Here is a 22,694-nt window from a genome sequence, read left to right on the forward strand (position 1 = left end):
TATGTTCTCTCTTTACAAGGGACTCTGCTTTAGGTGACCCATACTTCTCACTGAGAAAGTATGGATTTCCATCTGGAGGGAGCAGAAACTTTCCCACTTGTGAGAAGGCAAAGGATAGGTATATTAGCAGTTTCTAAAAGACATAGGTTGTCTGTTAATTTTGCATCTCTATAAACCCCTCTGACTCAGCAGGAAAGTTTCTCTTCCAGGGGCAGTGGGGTTACATGTGGAATGTATCAGCACTAGATCTCAGAAGAGTGCCATACAGCTTACAAGAGTCAGCAGCCAGGATGTTCTTGAATCAAGCAAGACACTGGAGAGTACTTACCTTCTTCACAGTAATAAACATGAGGGGGTGTGTTAAAAAAATATCTGCCCTACTTATAGTTGTAAAACTGAATTAAGCAGTTAACTTTTTCTCTGAGAATGTTTTGGACCCAAACTCTATCACTATTTTACAATATTTAAATAGGTTTGGATGGTTTTATAAATGCATTTACTAGAGAAAGTAATAGGTACTTCATAATGACAGTTAATAACAAAACAGTGAAACCACAAGTGTTTCAAGAATCAAGTGTATTATGTGTATGTGCATGTGCTTGGTACTTTCTGGATTTTCCTGCTTGCTGCCAGAATATATCTAATGAACAAATATTTCTCAGGCTGCTTGCTCTTCCTAAAAGATTCTTTGGGGAATAACACACACCTTCAAGAAGAAATTTACTTGTCTTTGGCTTTCTATATTGGCAAGCAGAAACACAGAACCTAGATCCAAATATATTTGATTAGGCTTTTTCCTTAGCCAAAGCATGAGGTAGGTGGTATGAGCCTTCAGTTTTCCTTAGGCGTCCTTCCTTTCAATACTTCCGTCATTCTGTAGTTGCCCAAGGCTTCAATACTGTCTTGTTCTACTTACAAGTTTAGTCTCCGTCTTCTCCCACCATCCTTTGTCTGCCTTTACCCCCAAACCATCAATTCTTATTTCTCATTGCTATCCCTGTAGGTAGCCTACCTGACTATCAGGAAATCAAGCTTTTACTTTTTAAAGTATAGATTCAGGGGTAAAGGTGCAGGCTTATTACATGAGTATATTGCATAATGGTGTTGTCTGGGCTTCTAGTGAACCTATTACCCAAATAGTGAACATAGTATTAGTAGGTGGTTTTTCAGCCCTTGGCCCCCTTCCTTTCTCCCCCTTGTAAAACCCCCACTGTCTGTTGTTTCCATCTTTATATCCATGTGTAGCCATTTCCTAGCTCTCACTTATAAGTGAGAACCTGTGTCTCTGCTAATGCCAGCTCTACTGCCTAGAAACACTCCTTCCCATCCATGGCTGTCGACTACCTCCTAATACATCATTCATGGGTCATCGCCGATACCTAACCTTTTGCAAAACCTTTACATATTTTCCCTAGTAGGTATAACTTTTCTCTCCTTTGAAACCTTACAGTGATAATTTATCCTCTCATCTTCTCATCTTTTGTTTGATACTGTACTTCAAATTTTTGTTTTAAAGGCCTTTACACTAAAGGATACTTCACAAAAGAGCAGTACTATAACATGGCCTCTTCCAAATGAAGACCCTAATGAAGCCCCTTGATCAATAAATGATGATTGCTGTTTTCCCTTCCGTTCTATTAGGACTTAACTATGATTGAAAATTGATAATCCAGTTAAACTTTTAACAAATGCCTTGGTGCTTCATTTTTAAATCTGTATTCCAGCCATACTCTGTGAAAAAGTATTCCATTGCCCAAGATGACATCCTGTATAATTCTCTTCTGGTAGTTTATAGTTCATAAGCTCATCTTGAAGGTGGAGACATTCTGTTTTGTTAACTCTAACATTTTCAAAATTTATCTGATCACATAACATCTCCTTCATTGTTTTCCTATTAACTCTTAAAAAATAAGTTACTTGATCATAATTTTAAAAAATACTGGGTTAGGGTTTCTAGTGCCTTATTGTCAATAATAGCTTTGTTCAAGAGTGACATAGGGTATAAACACATATAAATAAAGAGTTACTATATTGGAAGAGCAGTCTGATGGGAATGTGGATATCTGAGGCCTCTCAACTCCTACCGTGCAACTAATCATTTGCTCTTTCTTTACAGCATTTTAAAAAAATACAGTATCATTTTCCCATGGATGAATTTGCATCCATAGTATTTGTTTCTGAACCACAAGAATTGAAGAAATACAATTAAATATGGCTTCACTAGGCAAAACTATTTATATATTATTAGGTTGGTGCAAAAGTAATTGTAGTTTTTGCCACTAAAAGTAATTGTAAATCCTTTTGCACCAACCTAATAATTCACATTTTCCCCTTTTATTCTCTCTTTCTTTTTTTTTCTTTCTTTCTAGCTTTCAAGATTACCGAAAGCCAGTGGAAACATCTGAAAGTATTTCCAGCTCCAGTACAATGATCAGATGAGCTGTCGAGGTTCATCAAACTGAGATAATTTAGAAATTATTTGCATAGTTTCGATTAAAAAGCAAGACTGTGATTGGGTTATATAAATCCTGTGCCTTTCTTATGTTTTCAAAATTGGTAAATAACAGTGGCAATTAGAATAATTGAATGCACAGTATTTATGTAATAGGGAGCCTCTATACATCCAACTAACTTGTGTTTTTGGGCAAGATTCTGAGTCTCACTGAGGTTCAGTTTCCTCAGCTAAAAACGAAAGATATTGGTATCTTAAAGGTTGCTCTGAGGTTTAATATGTATAGTGGCCAACAGAATGCTCAGCATATATTAAGCACTAAAAAATTTGCCGTTATTTTGAGAGTGGATATGAACAGGTATTTTCACTTTAGGTATAACTGCTATAAAAGCAAAACAGGAAAAATTAAAAATTAAAGTAGTATTAACAATCTATAGTTAAAAATTCAATTATGTTTCCCAGAGTACCCCTTCCCTGTGTGATTCTAGGTGAGAACTGACCAGAAGAGGGACTTCCTTGAGATTCTGAAGGCCAAATTGAAACAGTATCCATTAACCTGCAACTCTCTTTTAGTCAGATGCAGTGACAGAGGTGTATGTGCCTGGCAGATTCCAGTTTGACTTTGCTCTCTTGAGCTCCAGACCCGTTTTTTCTTTCCAACTGTTGGTCCTGTTGACCAACAGAAAAGTCAGATTCACTACCAGATGTTGGCTGTGAACCTATAAAGAAGGAAAGTACACAGAGGCAACAACATCCCATAGATTTCCTTGCAGACTACCCGTTCATAGTTTTTCTTAGCTGGCTGTGCCTGACCCTTGGATTGATTGGCTGGTGACTCCTCTAATCCTCCAACTCCTCTTACAGCACTTCAGTTTCCCATCTCCTCTCACAGTTGTGTGAGCTCAACTACATTATCCTATAACCCTCTGAAACTGCTCTGCTGACTGAACCAACTAGAAGTGTTTCCAGGAAACAGAACTTTAAAAATAAAATTTGAAACGTGTTCTCTAGATTTAAAGACATTTAAAGACTAGATTTAAAGACATGAATGACCCTATTGCCAGGGGTAAGTGGGATTCAACAGTTATTTAAATCACCTATAGTCACCCCTAGTGCCTGTATAATCTAAGTGGCTACAGAGGCAATGTGCAGAGTTATTATCTGCTGCATTAGAACCTTTTCGCAAACAAAGAGAATACTGACTGTGGAGTTGATTCACTGCTTCTAAATGTGCTGAAGAACTTACAGAAAGAAAATGATAAGATGGAATTTAAAGTCACAGTTCAAGATCCAAGTTGGGAGTAGAAAAAGCTTCTGTGACTGCTCTGAAATAAAACCTTTAAATATTTTTATCTTAAAAATTGATACATAATAGTTATACCCACACATATATATACCCACATATTTCCATTTTTTTATGGGTACATAGTAATGTTTCAATGTATAGTTATCAGATCAAGGTAATTAGCATATCCAGCATCTCAAAAATACTGATCATTTCTTTCTATTGGGAATGTTCATATTATTTTTCTTCTAGCTGTTTGAAAAAATATATTAATGTTAACTATGGTCATCCTAGAGTGATATAGAACACTAGAGGTTATTCCTTGTAACTGGCTATAATTTTGTTTCCTTTAATAAATCTCTCCCTATCTCCCCTTTCCCCTACCATTCCCAGCCTCTGGGACTTCTTTACTCTTTATTTCTATGAGAGCAATATATTTTAGCTTCTGCATTTGAGTGAGGCATGTAGCGTTTAACTTTCTGTTTCTGGCTTATTTTATGTAACATAATGTCCTCTAGGCTCATCTGTGTTGCTGCAAATGATAGGATTTCATTCTTTTTTATGGCTGAGCTGTATTCCATTGTCTATATATACCACATTTTCTTTATGCATTCATCTGTTGATAGATACTTGGGTTGATTCCATATCTTGACTATTGTAAATAGTGCTGCAATAAGCATGGAAGCCTTTTATGGTTTCATACAAATTTTAGAATTGCCTTTTGTATTTCTGTGAAGAATGCTATTGCCACTTTGATAATGATTTCATTGAATTTGTAGATTGTTTGGGGGAGTATGATCATTTTAACAACATTAATTTTTTCCAGTTCATGGCCATGGGATGCCTTTTCATTTGTTTGTGTCTATTGAATTTCTTTCATCAGTATTTTAGTTTGTTTTACGTGCAGAGATTGTTTACTTCATTAGTTAAATTTATTCCCAGGTATTTTATTTCATTTTATTTTGGAGCTAATGTAAATGGGATTACTTTCTTGATGTCTTTTCCAGGTTGTCATTGTTAGCATGTAGAAGCACTACTGATTTTTGTATGTTGATTTTGTATACTGAGATTTTACTGAATTTATCAGTTCTAAGAGTATTTAGGTTTTTCTATATACAAGATCATGTCTTCTGCAAACAGGGCCAAATTTTACTTCTTCCTTTCCAATTTGCATGCCCTTTGTTTCTTTCTCTTCTGTAATTTCTCTGGCTGTGATTCTCAACACTATGTTGAATAAGAGTGATGTAGGCTCCCTTGTTTATTCCCATTTTTAGGTGAAAAGTTTTCAACTTTTCTCTGTTTAATATGATGTTAACTATGGATTTGACACATACAGCCTTTACTGTGTTGAGGCACCTCAACACAGCAAACCTTTTTCAGTTGTACTGCTGATTTTCCTCAGGACCTTTCCCTATCTGTCATGTCTGCTAAATCCATACTCAGACTCACGTCCTGGAAGATTCAAGGGGACCAGGTAAAAACTGTGACTGATGAGGTTGTACTTTAAGGTTCTAAAAGAATTACAAGATTTTGCAAAGTCATATAAACTGTGTGGGGATGTTTCTTAGAGGTTTTAGTTTAGGATGGAAGATATACAATCTTGGATTAGCTTAATTTTTTTTTGATATGTATGTGATAAGTAGAGATTTTGGATTTAAGGCATTAGTTGATATGACTGAGTGTAATTCTAACAGTTTGACTGAAAACTGGACCCAATAGTGGTTCATATTGAGCAAAGTTGAGATGCCAGACTTCCTTGCTACAATGTAGTACAGAGAAAGGTATACATTTAGGAAGACTGGTTTTAATATGATACTTATGTTCATCCACCTGTTAAATATATTCCCCAAGAGGGCCCAGAGGGCATTCCCTAATCAAGGCTTTGAAAGATACAATGGTGAAGGCAGCGTTAGAATCCTTAAAGAACTCTGTAGTGGCTATTCTCTGGAAGCCGGAGTAACATTGGGAAATGCTGCCATAGAACTGATCTTATAGAATTTAATGAGTATAATAAATTCCTCATGGCCAGGAACCAAGTGGCAGGATTTAACTTCCAAAGACCATGCATGCATGGATATTACAAAGAGCAGCAGATTCAATGTAGTAAAGGGAATTGCTATGGTCTGAATGTTGGTTCCCCCTGCCACCCCCACAAAACTAATATGTTGGAACTTAATACCCACTGTGATAGAACTAAGAGGTAGAGCCTTAAGGACATGATTAAATCACAAGGCAGAGCTCTCATGAATGGAAGTAACACCCTTACAAAAGTCTTTAGTGAGCATCATACCCCTTCTGCCATGTCAGGACAAAACGAAGGCACCATTTATGATGAACATGTCCTTGCCAGACACCAAATCTGCTGGTGCTTGATCTTGGACTTCCCATCTACCAGAACTGTGAACAACAAATTTCTGTTTATAAATTAGCCAGTCTAAGGTACTTTGGTATAGCAGTCCAAACAGACTAACACGGGAATGATTTGACCTACAAAAATTTTTGGTATTGGCCAATTGACCAGGGAGTCCTTAGGACTGAAATATGTGGGCATTCTACTAAAGTGTTTCTTGATTTATGTAACCATTATATCTCTATACTTAGTGAACACACGTTGCATTTGAATCACCACACCAGATAATTGCATTCCCTTTATCAGTTTTCACTGGAGAGATGATTCTCAGACCCAGAACTCCCTGAATGAAGGGGAGGTCAGTTCTCCTTGAGAATGGTTCCTCAAAAACTTCAGGAATTTCATAGCTTGGTAAAATTTCTAGGAATTCAGTGACATGTTGAGATATCCCTTCTAAGTAAAGTGCAAATTCCTGCCTCTAGCCCTTCCTAAGAGAGACACATCCCATTTGGGCTGTGACATGTATAACTCATTTTGGAATGCTACTTTATACATTATTACTGAGTAACCCCAGAGACTTCCAGTTTCATGTAGTGCACAGAATAAGGAGAGAATCTATAATCAGTTCAGGTTGCAATTGAAGCTACTCTGCTAGTTAGGCAATATGGCACAGCAGACATTATGGTACTTAAAGAATCAGTGGCACATAAGGATCCTATATGGAGCTTCCAGCAGAATCCTATTGGTGAATCACCGTGAGGTCTTAATAACTTTGGAGAAAGCTGTGTCCTTTTCTACAAATAATTATTTCTGTTTTGAGAAACTATTTCTGGTTTGCAATGAAATGCTAGTAAATGTTTAATGCTTGACCACAGGTCACCAAATTCCCATGTAACTTGAACTGCTCATTATAACCTCGGTGGTGTCTGATCCACCCAGGTTACCTGGGCAGAATATCACTCCATCATCAAGGGTACAAGATTAGTCTTGAGCACACACTTAGGCATGAGTTCCTTGAATAATTGGATCTGATGGTTAAGGGTCCTACTGCTGCTACATTGCCTCCACTCTCTCAACCCACACAGCCTCATAGAGACTTTATCATAATGAATTGACTGAGACAGAAAACATTTGGTCCTGGTTTACTAATGGTTCTTCACAATATGCTAGCATAACCAAGAGTAGACAGCTGTAGCTCTACAACCCTGCACAGAGGTGCCCTGAATGATTAGTAAGAAAAATCCTCTCAGAAGGAATTCAAGCTGTGCATCTGGCTGTTTATTTTGACCAGAAGAAAAAACAGCCAGAGGTATGGCTATGCACTAACTTATGGGCTGTGTCTAATGGGTTTGGTAGGAACCTGAAAGGAGCAAGACAAAAACTGTTAATAAGTTCTGAGGAAAAAGAATGGATAGAACTCCTTGAACTGTATATACTTATATTCCATTTGAGTGTTCACCAAACAGCATACTTAGGAGAAACTGATCTTGATCATCAGGTGGATAAGATGACATGTTCTTTTGATGTTGATCAGTCTCTTCCACGCACCTCTGTCCTTGACCAATACCCTCAAAAATAAAGAGATAATGGTAGCAGGAGTGGAGATTATGCATGGGCTAAGCAACATGAACTTACTTTCACCAAGGTCAATCTAGCTACAGTCACTGCTGAGGGTTCCATCTAACAATAGCAGAGAAGACATTATGGTACCCTTCTATGGGAGAAGCAACCCACCATCTTGATTGTAGGTTGATTACATTAGACTCCTTCTATCACAGAAGAGGCAGTAGCTTGTTCTTGCAAAAACAGTCAGTTGATCTGAAATAAATTTGCTTTCCCAGTTTGTAATGCTCCTGCCAAAATGCCATCTGTGAACTAAACAAATGTCTCACTCACTGTTAGGGTATTTCATTCAATATTGTTTTTGTTCAAGGAACTTATGTGATAGCAAATAAAGTGTGGACAGGGGCCCCCTGTCATGTAAATCTCTCATAGTACTGTGCTCTCCATCACCCCGAAGCAGATGGCCTAACAGAATGATATGTCTTTTTAAGAAAAGTTTAGTCTCCTACCAGGTGGATGAAAACACTTTGGAGGTCTGAGATAATGTTCTCTAAGATGTATATTTTCTGAATTATCAACCAATACATGGTGCTATTTCTACCTAGATTTATGGATTCAGGAGTCAAGGGATGGAAGTTACTATTTCATTTTTTCCTTCTCCCATTCATCTACTATCTCACATAAAATTTGTTGATATTGGTTAACCCTATATCTCAGCAATTAAATTAAAGGATTTACATAGGAAGGGTCAATCTAGGAAAAAATATGACCTTGATATTAAAACACATTTATTAAAATCAGGGTGAAAAATATTAATGAGAGAAATGTAAAGAACTGTGAAGCTTTTGAGGTTTTACCCTACTTGCAACTTATCAAGTTAGCCTATTATGATTTCAGGGCAGAAGACATAAGACTCCTGCATTAGAGACAAACGACTTCGTTACTCACAGCAATAGTAGCCAGGGAATCCGCTTTTCCTGTACTGGCTCCTTGAGCCCCATTTCCCATAGGGTGACATGAAGAGAGCCAGGCGACGTCAGCACATGCATTGGATTGTCTTATAGTAAAGAAACCCCAATTTTAGGGAACCTGAAACTTTTATAATGAGAAGCATGTTTGCCCTTTGCTCCCAAGAGAGATACTATCCTCCAAGGCAGTTCACTATACAAACATCCTCTAGAAGATACTCCAGAACAAAAGTAGACAGTACCTTTGTCGGTCAGACATGCGGATATGTGACAAGTCTATGAAGAATTGTCTCTCAATGGCAAGTTTTACATATTTTATTGAAAAATCTAAGAAATCATGTGAATCATGTACAATATTTTCTCACAAGAAAAATTTTAAGCTGGCTTTTGAACGTTTCACATAACTGTAAAACTTTTTAATTTTTAAAAGGAAGAAAAACACAATGAAACTACCACAGTATTATATGCTTTCTGTTTTTCCTTGTTCCTAGGGAGAAGGCTGAGAAATATTAGTAAATTTTCTAATTATGATTCGTGAGGCTAAGTACTATACTCTAATAAATCTGCTAAAAAGATACAGGGAAATGGGTGGATCAATGTTTTCTTTGTTAAAAATATTTTTAAAAAAGCTAAAATCTAGTGATAACATGTTAAAATAATACACATTTTTGTAAGATGTTACCATTTCTAACGATTTCTCTACACTATATCAACAGTGCAATTGTGATTCAGTGTAAATCATTACAGTGTTTCATTGTTACAATACTTGTGTTCAAGTACATGTTCATGAACATGATCAAAGTCTCTATTTTGACTTTTCCTTTCCATATCAAAATAAGGTTATAATTACAGCAGAATTTTTCCTATGGATGTCTATAAATCTCAACCAAATTCATAATACATTCTCTAAAAACCTGTTCAACACCATGAGGTTCATTATGTTTACACATCTCCTGCAGATAACAGAAAATGGGCTAATTCTGCAGCAGGACACCAAAAAACAAAAATAGTTTCTCTTCATATATACCTGAACTATTATGCTAAGTCAGTATACATTCTGGATAATTCAATGTTATTGGTGGGGAGAGAGTAGCACCTTAGGGATAGCCCTAACAAAACAACAAAACATTGTTTTAAGTATAATGATCTATTTTTTTCCTTTTTCTTTTCATTATATTACTGGATCCAACTAATTCATTCATATAAAATTATTTATGAAGCCATATAGTAGAAATCAAAATGTTTGTGTAACCAAAACAAGCACCACATTAGATGTTTGGCAGGCAAAAAAATAAATTAATTTGATTAAATTATATGTAATCTGATAATATTTGGCCTGAAAAACATGCTAGTGTGTGTGTTTATAAATAATGTAATTGCAACGAGCTGTGATCCAGCCAGCCTGCTAGAGGTCAACTCTTCTGCTGCAGCTTTCGGGCATAGAAGTCCCTGCATGTTTCACAGCAGCGCTGATACCACCGCATGTCCTGACATAGGTTCTTTTCACGGATCACTCGGCAGTACACTGGCCACTGATCTCCCAGGCACTTGAAAGTCAGAGCAGCTGTGAAATAAAACATAGTGAATTCAGCCCATGCAGATATCATATATGTCAGTAAAAACAAACTTCAAGCGTTTAAATGGGGGCAGATTTTGTACACTCTGATTCATTTATATTACCTTCTGGAATTTAAGCAACAAAGAGATATACACACACACCCCTCCTATGATTAAAAAGTAAAGAATGAATAATATTTTTACTTATAAATGTTTTTAGGCTTATTAAAGATATAATTCCCAGGTTCAATGTGTTGTACTTTTAAGCTTCAGTTTCATAGCTTTCATTTAAGCTTCTTTTGAATTTTAGTAGAGAAAATTAAAAAGAAAAATAAATGTGCTCAATATATCTGCCTTTATGGGAATACAAATTAATAAATACTATTATTGAGGTTGAAATTACAAGGAAACAGCAAAGCAAAAATATGCTCACAGTTATTTCATATTCCTAGTTTCCCCAGACAACAGTCACATCTAAATGGATTATCTGGAGCTGTGATTTCAGGGTTCTATAAAAATCAACGCACATCATCACAAGTGACTGAGATTTATAGCAATAGTTGAAGTGTTTGAAATGAGAACTTGGTATAGAATATTTGGTCATGTAGACTTGGCGTCCCTTTTTGTAAAACAATAGTGTGTCCTGGAATGCATAATGAAAGTCACTCCTGCTACAATTATTTCTTTTGCATATGGGAAAGAATTGTATTCTAACATAATTATTCCATTTTTAAAGACCTTAGATTTTCCTAACCATTGTGCTTCTGTATTTTGGGGTACACCTTCAAGGAATAATAAATAGAGAAAATGCAATTTTAATAAAATTTTCTTTTAATCCATTATTTTCTGCCACATAATATTTCAAGGACTTGTTGGAGAAAGGAAATATACTGTAAAGTAATTGTTGGAGAAAGGAATTATACTGCTATTGAATAAATGTATTTAGTACATCCGCTCTAGAGTTGCTTAACTTTTTGTCTTAATCAGTGTTATTCACCTTGAACTGATTATTTCTTAGAAATGTTAGTTAATTATTTGGCCCCCAAAAGAGAATTTTTGTATTTCCATGAAGAAACCAAGTTTTCTCATTTGACTGAATCTTATGCCTGGAAAAATACATATGACAATTTATCTTCTTACATTTTGGTAATATTATTTTGTATGATTCAAATTGTTCCCCTGGAGATTATATGCACAGGTTAAAACCAAAGGTATTAAACATAAATTAACCCACTGACAATCAGGCAGGAGTGCTGTTAAAAGCTACTAAGTCACAGATATAAATGCTAAATCATTCATTAGTATTTGTTATGCAAGTGTAGGCTCTATCTTCTTAAAATATATACTCTAATTCTCGATTATGGTTTAGATTAAATAACAGAAGTTGAGGAAATATATGAAGGCATTTTGTAACATAAAACAATGTAAACATCAATATATTCAATACTACTAGAATTTGTTTTTTTATTTAGTATCATATTCTCAAAACTTAAAAAGAAAATAGAACTTCTTGTTTAATGGTGTAGATCCATGCACCCATTCTTCTTGAAAGACAGTTTTTAGTCTATGTCCCTCCAAGGAATAATTTGTACCCAGATAACAAGGAAGGCTATAAATCATGGAGAAATCTAAGGCTTACACTACAATCTCATCTTTCTGCAGATATTAACTTAATTGATAGTTCTGCCATGGGATTGATCTGAGTTTTGGTTACAAAAAGACCTGGGGTGGTGTGGCATTATTATTTCCTGGATCTGGCTCTGATTGGACAACTTTGGGAATCAAAGCAGTTTAAGTTTTTAGGACTTTTTTTTTACCCACCTGACCATTTGGACAAAATCATATTTAAATGGATCCAATTTAGTCCAAACCAAAATAATCAGTATAGGTTTACAACTATCAAGGTTTAAAGTAATATACAAAATACAAGAAGCCATAAGCATTTCTATGTTTCTCAAAAACATCTTTTTTGTTTTGTCTGCTTACCCAGTCTGGGTGATGTTATGGTATTTACATTAATTTTCTCATTGCAGGGTTGAAGGTGGCATGGCCTGTATGCTGCAGGTTTTTCTGAGGAAAAACATTCATTTCCATGTCTTCCTGTGATCTTATGCATGCATTGGATAACACGGGACTGCATTCCTTTGCCACAGGTAATTGAGCACTAGGAGAAATACAAGATTTGTTAAGGTTCTTTTTTATTTTTATTTTTTGCTGTTATTATTTTCTAGGATGTGGCAACCTTCTCGAAATGTTTCTTAAAATTAAACATGAGGGGCAGCATCGACAGTCAAGGCAAAACATGGGTCAGAAGCACTGATGCTCATAAATTGGGCACAATGCTGTTGAGAACCTCTGGCTGATCTAAGACAGAGTTTTGGGTAATGAAAAGGACATGAGAGTAAAGAAGGTTAAAGGAAAAGGTACAGTATGACTTGAAGAGAAAGAGTGAATGACATCAGTAATGCTTGAGCAGACAGCTTTCAAAGGTCTAATACATGGTTTGCAAACAAATAATTGATTCATGATTATTTAATTTAATCATTGACGTTCAGAAGTTAGCACATGTCTACTTTTAGAGCTGGATCCTTGTTACAGTCTTTAAATATACTTATCTGCCTTATTTTTTCTGGCCTTAAAATGTTTATAAATAATATCAAGATGTCTTAGCTAGATACGTTATTAAAGTAATTGCTTTTTCTTGGTAGATTAGGTGATGTTAGAATTATGCTAATAAAAATGTTCGATAATCTGAATTTCTCAGGTAAAAGGTACTTTTTTTCTCTTTTTTATTTTTATCATTTAAGCTTTTTTATTTTTATAGATTCGGGGGATGGATATATAGCAAAATGGTAAGGTTTGGGCTTCTAGTATACTCATCAGCCAGATAGTGAACATTGTACCCAATATGTAAATTTTCAACTCTCTCTGCTTTTGGAGACCTCAGTGTCTATTATCTCTCTCTCTCTCTATGTCCATGTGGGCCCATTGTTTAGTTCCCACTTACAAGTGAGAACATGAAATATTTGATTTTCTGTTTCTGAGTTATTTCACTTAGGATAATGGCCTCTAGCTCCATTCACATTGCTGTAAAAGACATAATTTCATTCTTTTTTGGCTGCATATTATTACACACACACACACACACACACACACACACACACACACCTGCTTTATCCAGTTATCTGTTGGTGGACACATTGATTGATTTCATAACTTTGCTAATATGAATAGTGCTGTGATAAACATATGAGTACACGTGTCTGTTTGATACGAGGACTTGTTTCCTTTGCATAGATACTCAATGGCGGGACTGCTGAGTCAAATGGTAGTTCTATTTTTAGGTCTTTGAGAACCCTCCATACTGTTTTCTATAGTGGTTGTATTTATTTACATTTTCACCAATAATGTATAAGTATTCCCTTTTCTCTGCATCCTCACCAACATCTGTTCTTTTTTGTCTTTTTAATAGTAGCCATTCCGACTGGTATGAGATGGTATCTCATTTTGGTTTTAATTTGCATTTCTTGGATGATGAATGATGTTGAGCATTTTTTTATATGTTTGTGAGCTGCCTGTGTGTCTCTTCTGAGGAATGTGTGTTCATGTCCTTTGCCAACTTTTTAATGGGGCTACTTGTCTTTTGTTTGTTGAGTTGTCTCTTGCAGATTCTGAGTATTAGTCCTTGTCAGATGCATAGGTTGAAAATATTTTCTCCTATTCAGTTAGTTTTCTGTATACTCTGTTGATTATTTCTTTTGCTGTGCAGAAGCTCTTTAGCCTAATTAAGTCCCATTTGTGTCTTCGTTTTTGTTGCATTTGCTTTTAAGGTCTTACTCATAAACTCCTTGCTTATGCCAATGTCCAAAAGCATTTTCTTTGGTTTTCTTCTAGGATTTTAAGTTTCAGGTCTTATGTTCAAGTCTTTAATCCACCTTGAGTAAATTTTTGTATCTGGTGAGCAATAGGGGTCCAGTTTCATTGCTCTGCATATGGCTATCCAATTTTTCCAGCATCATTTATTAAATAGGGTTGTCCTTTCCTCATTGCATTTTTTTGTTGACTCTGTTGAAGATCAGTTGGTTATAGGTATGTGGTTTTGTTTCTGAGTTCTTTTTTCTGTGCCCTTGATCTGTGTATCTATATTTGTGCCAGTACTATGCTATTTTGGTTACTATAGCCTTGTAGCATAAAGTCAGGTAATGTGATGGCTCCAGCTTTGTTTTGGCTATTCAGGCTATTTTAGGATTCTATATGAATTTCAGCATTTTTTTCCTAATTCTGTGAAAAATAACACTGATAATTTGATAGGATTTGTGCTGAATCTCTAGATTGCTTTGGGTAGTATGGTCATTTTAATGATATTGATTCTTATAATCCATGAGCATGGGATGTTCTTCCTTTTGTTTGTGTCATTTATTTATTTCATCAGTATTTTGCAGTTCTCCTTGCAGAGGTCTTTCACCTTCTTAGTTAAATGTTTTCCTAAGTAATTCTTTTGTGTGTGTGGTTATTGTAAATGGGACAGTCTTCTTGATTTCATTCTCAGTTTGAATGTTATTGGTGTATAGACATGCTTCTACTTTGATTTTGTATCTTGAAACTTCACTGATGCCATTTATCAAGTCTAGGAGTCTTTTGAAGGAGTCTTTTAGAGTTTGCTAGGTATACAATCTTATTATCAGCAAACACAGATAATTTGACTTCCCCTTTTAAAATTTGGATGTTTTATTTCTTTCTCTTGCCTGATTGCTCTGGCTAGGACTTCTAGTACTATGTTGAGAGGTGGTGAGTGGGTAACCTTATATTGTTCCAGTTTTGGGGAAATGCATTCAGCTTTTTCCCATTCAGTATGATGTTGGCTGTGGGTATGTCATATATGGCTTTTATTAATCAAGTGCACTTTTAACCGATTTCTTGCATTTCAACTAAATGTTATTTTCATTTGTAAAATATTTTGTAAAGAACATATTTGATGTGTTAACAGTCTTTTACTAGGGAAATCTCTTGGTTTTATACATATATCACTAAATTTGTTTTTTGACACAAATAGTCTGATGCTAGTTTGTCTGAGAAAACACCATTATTTTATGGTATCAAAACTATATGTAAGAGGGGAAATGTGCTTGTGTTTCTGAAAATAATGATTTATTTACTAGCCATATTATTTTCTGTGTAAAAATATGTAGCAATATTTTGCTTAAAGGGTTTATTAATACAATTATAATTATTTAAATAAATTATCTTGGTGTATACTATTCTGATTACAAACTGATAAATATTTTGATTGTCATCTTTTAAATATACAGACATACCATTTTTAATACTTTTTTTCCTTTGTATTTTCCTAAGTTACTATTAGTATTGCATTCTCTTTGTTATCAGTTCTTCCTTTATGATCATCCTTGGGCTCATCTCTTTTCTTATTTTCCTTAGCAAAGGAAGCATTCTGCACAAATCCTCATTACCTCAAATCTAATGTACTATTGTTTGATTTGTTTTTAGTCCTCAGCCTGCCAATGAATGTCACATATTAATTGAAAATGCATTCTTTCAAAATTTATTTACATATATATGCTCCTTGGACAAAAATCTTTGGTTATTGAGTTTACCATTGCCTAAAAGATAAAGCCCAGTATCTTGCTATATCCAGGCTGGCATGTATTTACCTCTTTAACTTTATATTCAACTCCACCCTATTAAAAATAATTTGTTATTTTATAAACTAATTATTTCCATGCAATTTCTATTTCTACCTCTACAACTGTGCTCAGAGTAATACTCCTTTCCCAAATGCCATGCCGTTTTACAAAACTGTATCTCAGACTGGGTGTGGTGGCTCACACGTGTAATTCCAGCACTTTGGGAGGCCGAGGCGGGCAGTCACTTGAGGCCAGGAGTTCTAGACCAGCCTGTCCAATATGGAAAAACCCCATCTCTACTAAAAACACAAAAATTAGCTAGGTGTGGTGCTGCAGGCCTGTAATTCTAGCTACTGGGGAGGATGAGACAGAATTGCTTGAATCCAAGAGGCGGAGGTTGCAGTGAGCCAAGATCATGCCACTGCATTCCAGCCCGGGTGAACGAGTGAGACTGTATCTCAAACAAAACAAAACAAAACAAAAAACAAAACAAAACGACAACAAAAAAACCAAAACTATCTCAAATCCAGCTTCTCCATGAAAGCTTCCACATTATCCCAACTACCTATGCATATTTATGCAATATTTATAAATTAAACCATATATTCATATGTTGAGTCTACACTTCAGAATCATAGGAGAGATTTTTCTTTAACAACAATGATGGATTTTAAGACATAGAATTTCTTAGTCAATAAATTCATGTGAGATCTGGGAATCTGCATTTTTAGTGAAAGTATTTAGGTGATTATGCTGTGCAGTCTGAGTTTGGAAATTACTGGCTAAAAGTACATGTTCTGTATTTAGCATAGACCCTTTATATTGCTTCTTATCTGTAAGTAGTACCATATAATTCATCTAGTTTGTCGCCTCAGCTGCATGGGAAATTATGCTAGAGTTGTTCGTATGTCATGTTCAATAATGAAGCCTATATTTCTGGTATGACAATAGTTTACTGCAGAATAATGGAATTTGATGTGCATGTCATTAACATGAATCTACAGATAACTTAGCTTTCTAAGTTTTACTCTGTGTATATTTCTGCAAAATATTATCTTTCTATCTGATGAATTCTTAAATTTCTGCAAATAGCAGATCAAAGAACAACAAACTATGATGTTATGTCCTTTAAACCTGACTTTTTCTCTCAAACTTCTACACGATCTGAATATTTCCAGTTCAGTGTAAGCTTTATTATAATTTCCAGCTATTATAGGAGGACTCTTTGACATGGTCTTTCTCCTTTAAAAGCCTTAATCTCAATACCACTCTATACAATGGATATAACCATATAAATAAAGACATGCTTAGAAAAGTATTTTCAGGACAATGAAATACAGTTTAACTAAAACTTTTAAGGGATTAATATTACATAGAACAAAATGCTGTTCTAGTATCTATTCCTAAAAGTTCTGTAAATCTTGAAAAAAATCACAATATTTGAGAAACCAAAAGAATAGAAGCCTTAGAAAGATGAAATCACTCTGATGTGATAAAGAAGGTTCTCAGTATTTCAAAGAGGCCCATAATTAGTCACAGACTATTCCTGACACTTTTAGTCAATCTTATATAATCAACTCCAAAGGATATGAGCAAAGCAAAATAACACATCATTTTTCAGTATTATTGAAAATGGCATAACATAACAGTAGACACATGATAACTCAGAATACATAATCTTAGCAGATAATGGCTGAACAGCACCTTTGATAAAAATTTGGGAACTAAAAAAAGATGCTAGTTGCATTTTATAGGCAAATTATGTTTTGTAACTATGTGGGCATAACCTGGAAATAAAAATATTGTCCAAGAAATAATGAAAGTTCTGTAATTCATTAAACTAAAACAGTATAATTTTCTGCTTTTGAAACTAATAACTAATAGATTTGCTTTATTATTAAAATAAATAATCTTTTAGCTTTAGAATCTAATTTTCATTAGAATATTTTAATAATACAATATCAAGTTCTTACTAGTATTTTCTTTATAAAATATAATTTGGTAAAACTTTTATTACAAATGTATGGAAAATGGACAGTTTTTTGAAATAGAACAATTGAAATCCCAAGGTATCTTCTAAACTATTATTTTTATTATAGAAGACAATATTAAATAATCAAACATCTTCTCAAATAATGTCACTGTGATTAAAAACACACTGACATTAAAGAAAAAGCCAAAATAATTCTGACTTCAAAATTAGGAGACCTGGCTGCTGATTATTTGCCTCTAGCAAATAATTTACCTGAAACTTATTTTTCCTTTTTGTTAGACAAGGCATTCTAGTAGATGACAGCTGCAGTTTCAGGTCTAAATTACTATCAAAGTAAAATTCCAAAGATTTATTATTAAAAGTTACTATCATCTAAGTGGTGAAGCCACATAAGAGTAAAGACTCTAATCTCATTAACTAATTATCCACTTTGCCAGCTCACAGTTGTGGCAAGTCTTTTGCTTTCTGCAAATAGAAGTCCTGTCTAACATAGTCTTAAAATTATAGTCTGCTTGAATGTCTCAGAATACTACATCATTTATTTTTGTTTTCAAATATTTATTGACCACTCATTATGTTCATGGTCTTGTGTAAAAAATAAAAACACCAGAGATCATTTACTATGGATCTGGTATTTTATTCAATAACATTTATTAACAAAACACAATGACATAAAATCGATGGAGTTAGAAGTAGATTATTACCACTATGGAAGCTGGGTAATTTCATCTACTTTTAGCCAGTTATGTAATATTTAAACAATCAGTTACACTACAAAGCCACTTCGTTGCTTTGTGATCAAAGGAAACCAATAGTACTGTTATGGAAAAGGGCCCCCAATCCAGACCCCAAGAGAGGGGTTTCTGGACCTCTCACAAGACAGAATTCAGGGTGAATCCTTAGAGTAAAGTGAAAGCAAGTTTATTAAGAAGATAAAGGAATACAAGAAGGGCTACTCCATAGGCAGAGCAGCGGCATGGGCTGCTCAACTTAATATGCTTATAGTTATTTCTTGATTATATGCTAAACAAAAGGTGGATTATTCATGAATTTTCTGGGACAGGGGTGGGCAATTCAAAGAACTGTGGGTTTTTCCCCTTTTTAGACCACATAGGGTAACTTTCTGATGTTGCCATGGCATTTGTAAACTGTCATGGTGCTGGTGGGAGTGTGTTTTAGCATGCTACTGCATTATAATTAGTGTATAATGAGCAGCGAGGAGGACCAGAAGTCACTTTAATCACCATCTTGGTTTTGGTGAGTTTTGGCCAGCTTCTTTACTGCAACCTGTTTTATCAGCAAGGTCTTTGTGACCGGTGTCTTGTGCCTACCTCCCATCTCATCCCGTGACTTAGAATGCCTTAACCTCCTGGGAATGCAGTCCAGTAGGTCTCAGCCTTATTTTACCAGGTTCTATTCAAGAGTGAGTCTCTCTGGTTCCAAAGTCTCTGACAGTACTACTTCTGAAAGTTTTTCCTCCATTCAATACGAACAGGAAGAAGCTAGCACTTATGTAATATTTATTATATGCCAGGCACTGTGTTAAAGCTTATATTTACTTTAATTTAATATCTTCATTTATTTTAATGAAGGCCATGAATACTATTATCCCTTTTAAACAGACAAGAAAGTAGATGCTCACATAAATTCACAAATTGCCTATGGTTTTACAGGCAAGAAGTGCTGGAATTAGAGTTTTAACTTAAAAAATACTGAATTCAGCATTTGAATGCTTAAGCACTATTTAATACTAGAAAATTGCTAATATTCCTTTTATGTTAAAACAAATATTTCCCTTTTCCACATGCTGCCATGTTAGACTATTATCCTCCTACTTTACTGTTAAATTAAAAATTAATGAATTTTGAAAGCTTTTTTGTTTAATTTTTAGTATAACTCAGGTTATGTGGTATGAGGTAAACTTTTGTTCTAAGGACAATTCACATGCATGATTCATCTTTAGATAGGGTGATCATATAATTTATTATCCTTATCAGGACATTTGTGAAATAAGTTGCTGGTAATAACTTTTCCCAGACTCTAGGCATACTGGGACAGTCCTGGATAAACTAAAACATCTAGTCACCTTATCTACAGACAACCTACTGACAGATCATGTATTAGACAATAAACACAAATGAACAGACATATGAAACACCTATTATATTCCATGCCTCTAATATGCTTTTACATAGAATATCTCGGTTATCTTTCTCATAACCCTAACAACATTGCTAATAGAAAGTGTGAGGCATGTATTTCAATTAGTCATTCAACAAATATTTACTGAGCCAATGTGCCACCTCTGGAGACTGGGATGTAATAGTAAGCAAAACAGACAAGAACAGGGCCCCCAGGAGCTTACATCTTAATGGGGGAGAGGGTAAGAGCAAAAAAAAAAAAAGGAGGAAAGTACACTAAAATATACATGTTAACAGGTACTATGGAAAAAATTAAAGCTGAGAGAGAGGATGAGAAACATTTGGGACAAGGAGTTTTGTAATTCAAATGGGAAAATCAGGGTAGGACTCAAGGAGATGATAGAAAGACATGCCCCATAAGGAGAGACAAACCTCAAATGCAAGTCTTTTGATTCCAGATATAATGTTATTTCTACTATCTGCACTATATAGTTTTATTCATACATTTGTGTGCTATGATATTCTAAAACATTTAATAACAAGGGCAAATGAGTAGAGTGGACCTTTAGGTAGGTGTTTCTTCAGATTCCATGGCGTGCTCTCTCACCCCTTCCTTCCCTTCTCCCTTCTTTCAGTCCTTCTTTCTAATAAATGCTACATCTTGCTCTTCACATGTGTATCAAGTAATTTAATGTATATTTGAAACAAGACACACTATAGAGTTCCACTAAAAACCAAAATGCTAAAATGTCAACATCAATTTGCCAGCAAATGGGAAAGAAATACAGAGTTTACCAGATAACTTGCTATTGAAATTTCTTTTACAAGGAAAATTTTCTGACTAGAGTATTTTAAAAAGAGAGTCTTGTATTGTCTGATAGATATTCTGTTCCCCAAAGAGTTTAATATTGACCCAAAAGACCTTTGAAACAAAGCACCTCATGAATCAACTCCATATACAAGATTTAATTCTGAATAGGAAACACAATCATGATGTCCCAGGCTTACTAGAGTAAAATGAAAGCAATCATCTTTAGAGCAAACTTAAATAGCTTAGAAAATAGGTCACAAGGATTTAAGACTTAAGCAAATTTTTGACATAGACAAACAACAAGGCACAAGGAAAATTGATGTTGATAATCCCTTTTCCCCACCAAAAAATAAGCCCTAAAGTCTCTGAAAGCAAAATTTGTTCTATTGCCTTAGTGATATGCATCAATTAAATCTGCCTAAGGAAAGTACAATCTTCTCTGTACTTGGGTACACATGAGATAATTTCACCATGTAAACCAAAAATAAAATTCCAAGTCCCCCAACTAACTGAATGGACCCCTCCTGTCAGCCAAGAGCATTCTAGAAGTAAACCTGAAACACAAATTCAGGCCATGAATGGGTGGTAGTGTTATACTAGATAGGCAGACATGAACAAGGCAGAAGAGGGACTCTCCCTCCCCCACAACCAGGAATGTCAGGCGACCATCAGGTGACGGTCAGTAGGTTGTTAACTGTCTCTCTAAAATAATAATTAGTTGCAGCCAGCACTTGGGGAAGGCAGTTTCCCTACAGATAGAAAAAAACCGGAAACTGGTGATCAGCAGCTTTCCAATAAGAGCTCAGGAATTGGGCAAGTGGGCTCAAGCATGAGCATTAAGAGGAAAAATGGTGGAGTTTAACTGGTATATGACCTCCTAGGAATATTAGACTACTAAGGGAAGAGCACCTTAAGTGAGCATGCGTGCAACTCCAGTAAACACACTGCGCATGCTCCAGTCCCAAGTGCGAGCCAGCCATTGTGCATGTGGACAGCTCACCCCAAAAGAAGAATTGGGGAGAAGGAATGGAAGACCCCGGAAGCATGCCAACATATAACACCCCAAGCCAAAAGACCAAGCCGCATACTTGCCCTTCAGGTTACCTGCATAGCCCTCTTCCAAGTTTACTTTCCATCCTTTCATTCCTGCTCTAAAGCTTTTTAATACATTTTTCATACACTAGCTAGAAAGAAATTATTTAGGCAGTTTGTGAGAGTCAGAGAGTCCTTGGTAAGGTTTTTCTTTTAATGAAAAGCAGCCCCCAAATCATTTCTTTTCTAACAAAGAATTGAGCTGCAGACATAGAAGCTAGAAGCTTGCATGGGTGAATGCAGGCAACTGTGCCAATAGGAAAAGGCTACCTGGGGGTCAGATATGTTCGACATGGAGGGTCCATCTCCCTTTTTCTTTGTCAGCCAGGTGTAGAATAAAGGAACAGTCAACATGATACCAGCCAAGTGGAGAAGCCATCTGCGTAATAAAAGATTAGGGTGGGGTGGCCAGCTTCTTCCTGTGCTATGCAAACGAATGGCACACCTGGTCCGCCCAATTTCTCATGCCCTATGTAAATCAGACACCGCCTCCTCAACCTCATCTATAAAACCTCGTGCATTTCGCCACAGAATCAGAAGACCCACTCAGGAGTCCCTCTCTCTACGAGAGTTATTCTCTTTTCTTGTTCTTTTGCCTATTAAACGTCTGCGCTTAAGCTCATTTATTGTGTGTTCGCCCCTGGCATAAGACAACAAACCTCGGGTATTTACCCCAGATAATGACGCTGCTTCACTTTCACTCCTGCTGTAAAACTTGCCTTGGTCTCTCCTTCTGCCTTATGCCCCTCAAATTCTTTCTTCTGAGGAGGTAAGAACTGAGGGTGCTGTAGACCCGAATGGATTTGCTGCTGGTAACAGTAGAACATACCCCATCATACC

At 35.5% G+C, this 22,694-nt stretch overlaps 1 protein-coding gene and 1 long non-coding RNA gene across 3 annotated transcripts in view; one reads left to right on the forward strand and one right to left on the reverse strand.

Moving 5' to 3' along the window:
• LOC112424113 (uncharacterized) overlaps window positions 1–12,787 on the forward strand; it is a 38,928-nt gene extending 26,141 nt beyond the window's left edge. Inside the window, exons 3-4 of the long non-coding RNA XR_003014787.2 lie at window positions 12,209–12,328; window positions 12,407–12,787. This is a non-coding gene — a long non-coding RNA (uncharacterized lncRNA). The remainder of the gene's footprint in view (window positions 1–12,208; window positions 12,329–12,406) is intronic.
• Window positions 8,570–22,694, reverse strand: part of LOC105467210 (ADAM metallopeptidase with thrombospondin type 1 motif 19) — a 282,043-nt gene continuing 267,918 nt past the window's right edge. Inside the window, exons 22-23 of one of the 2 annotated variants that reach the window (XM_011716699.3) lie at window positions 12,162–12,339; window positions 8,570–10,182 (exon numbers count right to left, since the gene is read on the reverse strand). In XM_011716699.3, the coding sequence (XP_011715001.3) occupies window positions 10,031–10,182; window positions 12,162–12,339 (330 nt within the window). In that variant the 3' untranslated portion in view covers window positions 8,570–10,030. The remainder of the gene's footprint in view (window positions 10,183–12,161; window positions 12,340–22,694) is intronic. The other variant, XM_024788331.2, reaches the window with a different exon arrangement.

Source organism: Macaca nemestrina, chromosome 6 (genome assembly GCF_043159975.1).
Source record: "Macaca nemestrina isolate mMacNem1 chromosome 6, mMacNem.hap1, whole genome shotgun sequence".
NCBI classification, from domain to species: domain Eukaryota; kingdom Metazoa; phylum Chordata; class Mammalia; order Primates; family Cercopithecidae; genus Macaca; species Macaca nemestrina.